The sequence below is a fragment of the Aplysia californica genome, unplaced genomic scaffold, assembly GCF_000002075.1.
Source record: "Aplysia californica isolate F4 #8 unplaced genomic scaffold, AplCal3.0 scaffold00683, whole genome shotgun sequence".
NCBI classification, from domain to species: Eukaryota; Metazoa; Mollusca; class Gastropoda; order Aplysiida; family Aplysiidae; genus Aplysia; species Aplysia californica.
Window position 1 is genome coordinate 146,397 of NW_004797953.1, and position 1,902 is coordinate 148,298.

Below are 1,902 nucleotides of genomic sequence, written 5' to 3' on the forward strand. Positions count from 1 at the left end.
TATATATATATTACATGACTATCCCAGTTTTGTCCATCCTTTGTAGCTCAGAACCCTCTCTCCCCTTTTTTAAGAACACAAAAAAGGTTCGATTCTAATGATCATGTTTAACCTCTATGGGGTACACGGACAGATTGTATAATACAGGGTGTCTCTCGCTCGACGCACCATGGGAAAAATACACTTGGCCTATACAATGGCACCAAAGTGAGCAGATAATAAATATGTATTTTCCCCATGGCACGTCTAGCAGGAGACACCTGGTGTACACATACATGCAACCCAATTTACCCCCCCCCCCTCCCCCCACCCCCCGTTTGAACGTGTGTATGTTTATTGTGGCCCAACAACCAGGTGAGCTGGCCACAGAAGGGAAGAACGGCCACCACAACCACCATGGCCACCACCACCACCACCATCACCATCACCACCACCACCGCCACCACTCCAGAGACAAAGGAGAGAAGACTGTCCCCGAGAAGTCCTCTACCAACCCTCTGCCCGCCCAGTAGACCAGCGACCCCCACCCCCATCACCGCCGCTGCCAGCACCAGCCCACTCGCCCGCTGTGAGTAGACCTGGACCATCCAAAACACCACCACCATCCTTCACATGGACCACAACCACCACCATCCTTCACCGCAACTACAGCCACCACCATCCTTCACCACGACTACAACCTCAACCATCACCATCTTCACCACAACTACAACCACCATCACCATCACAACTTCCACCCCAACCACCACCATCCTTCACCACAACTACAACCACGACCGTCCTTCACCGCAACTACAACCACCACCATCCTTCACCACAACTACAACCACCACCGTCCTTCACCTCGACCCCAACCACCACCATCCTTCATCACAACTACAACTTCAACCACCACCATCCTTCACCACAACTAGAACCACCACCATCCTTCACCACAACTACAACCACCACCGTCCTTCACCTCGACCCCAACCACCACCATCCTTCACCACAACTACAACTACAACCAACATCATCATCACAACCTCCACCCCAACCACCGCCGTCCTTCACCACAATTACAACCACCACCGTCCTTCACCACAATTACAACCACCACCGTCCTTCACCACGACCACAACCACCACCATCCTTCATCGCAACTACAACCACCACCATCCTTCACCACGACCACGACCACAACCACCACCATCCTTCCCCGCAACTACAACCACCATCATCATCACAACCTCCACCCCAACCACCACCATCCTTCACCACAACTACAACCACCACCATCCTTCACCGCAACTGCAGCCACCACCATCCTTCACCACGACTACAACCACCATCATAATCACAACCTCCACCCCAACCGCCACCATCCTTCACCACAACTACAACCTCAACCATCACCATCTTCACCACAACTACAACCACCATCATCATCACAACCTCCACCCCAGCCACCACTATCCTTCACCACAACTACAACCACCACCATCCTTCACCGCAACTACAACCACCACCATCCTTCACCACAACTAGAACCACCACCATCCTTCACCACAACTACAACCACCACCATCCTTCACCACAACTACAAACACCGCCGTCCTTCACCACAACTACAACCACCACCATCCTTCACCACAACTACAACCACCACCATCCTTTACCACAACTACAACCACCATCATCATCACAACTTCCACCCCAACCACCACCATCTTTCACCACAACTGCAACCAACACCATCCTTCACCACAACTACAACCACCACCGTCCTTCACCACACTACAACCACCACCACCATCAACATGGCTACCTCGACCACCATCACAATTACTACAACCACCACGACAACCACCACCACAAACACCATCACCACAACTACAACCACCGCAACAACCACCACCACCA

The 1,902-nt window shown here is 52.2% G+C and overlaps 1 protein-coding gene across 1 annotated transcript in view; it reads left to right on the plus strand.

The window, feature by feature from the left end:
- The window catches only part of LOC101861391 (testis-specific serine/threonine-protein kinase 3), a gene marked incomplete in the record, with an annotated part of 8,583 nt that overhangs the window by 3,047 nt on the left and 3,634 nt on the right, over window positions 1–1,902 (plus strand). Inside the window, 1 exon segment of the mRNA XM_013088082.2 lies at window positions 355–568. Coding sequence (XP_012943536.1) covers window positions 355–512 — 158 coding nt within the window.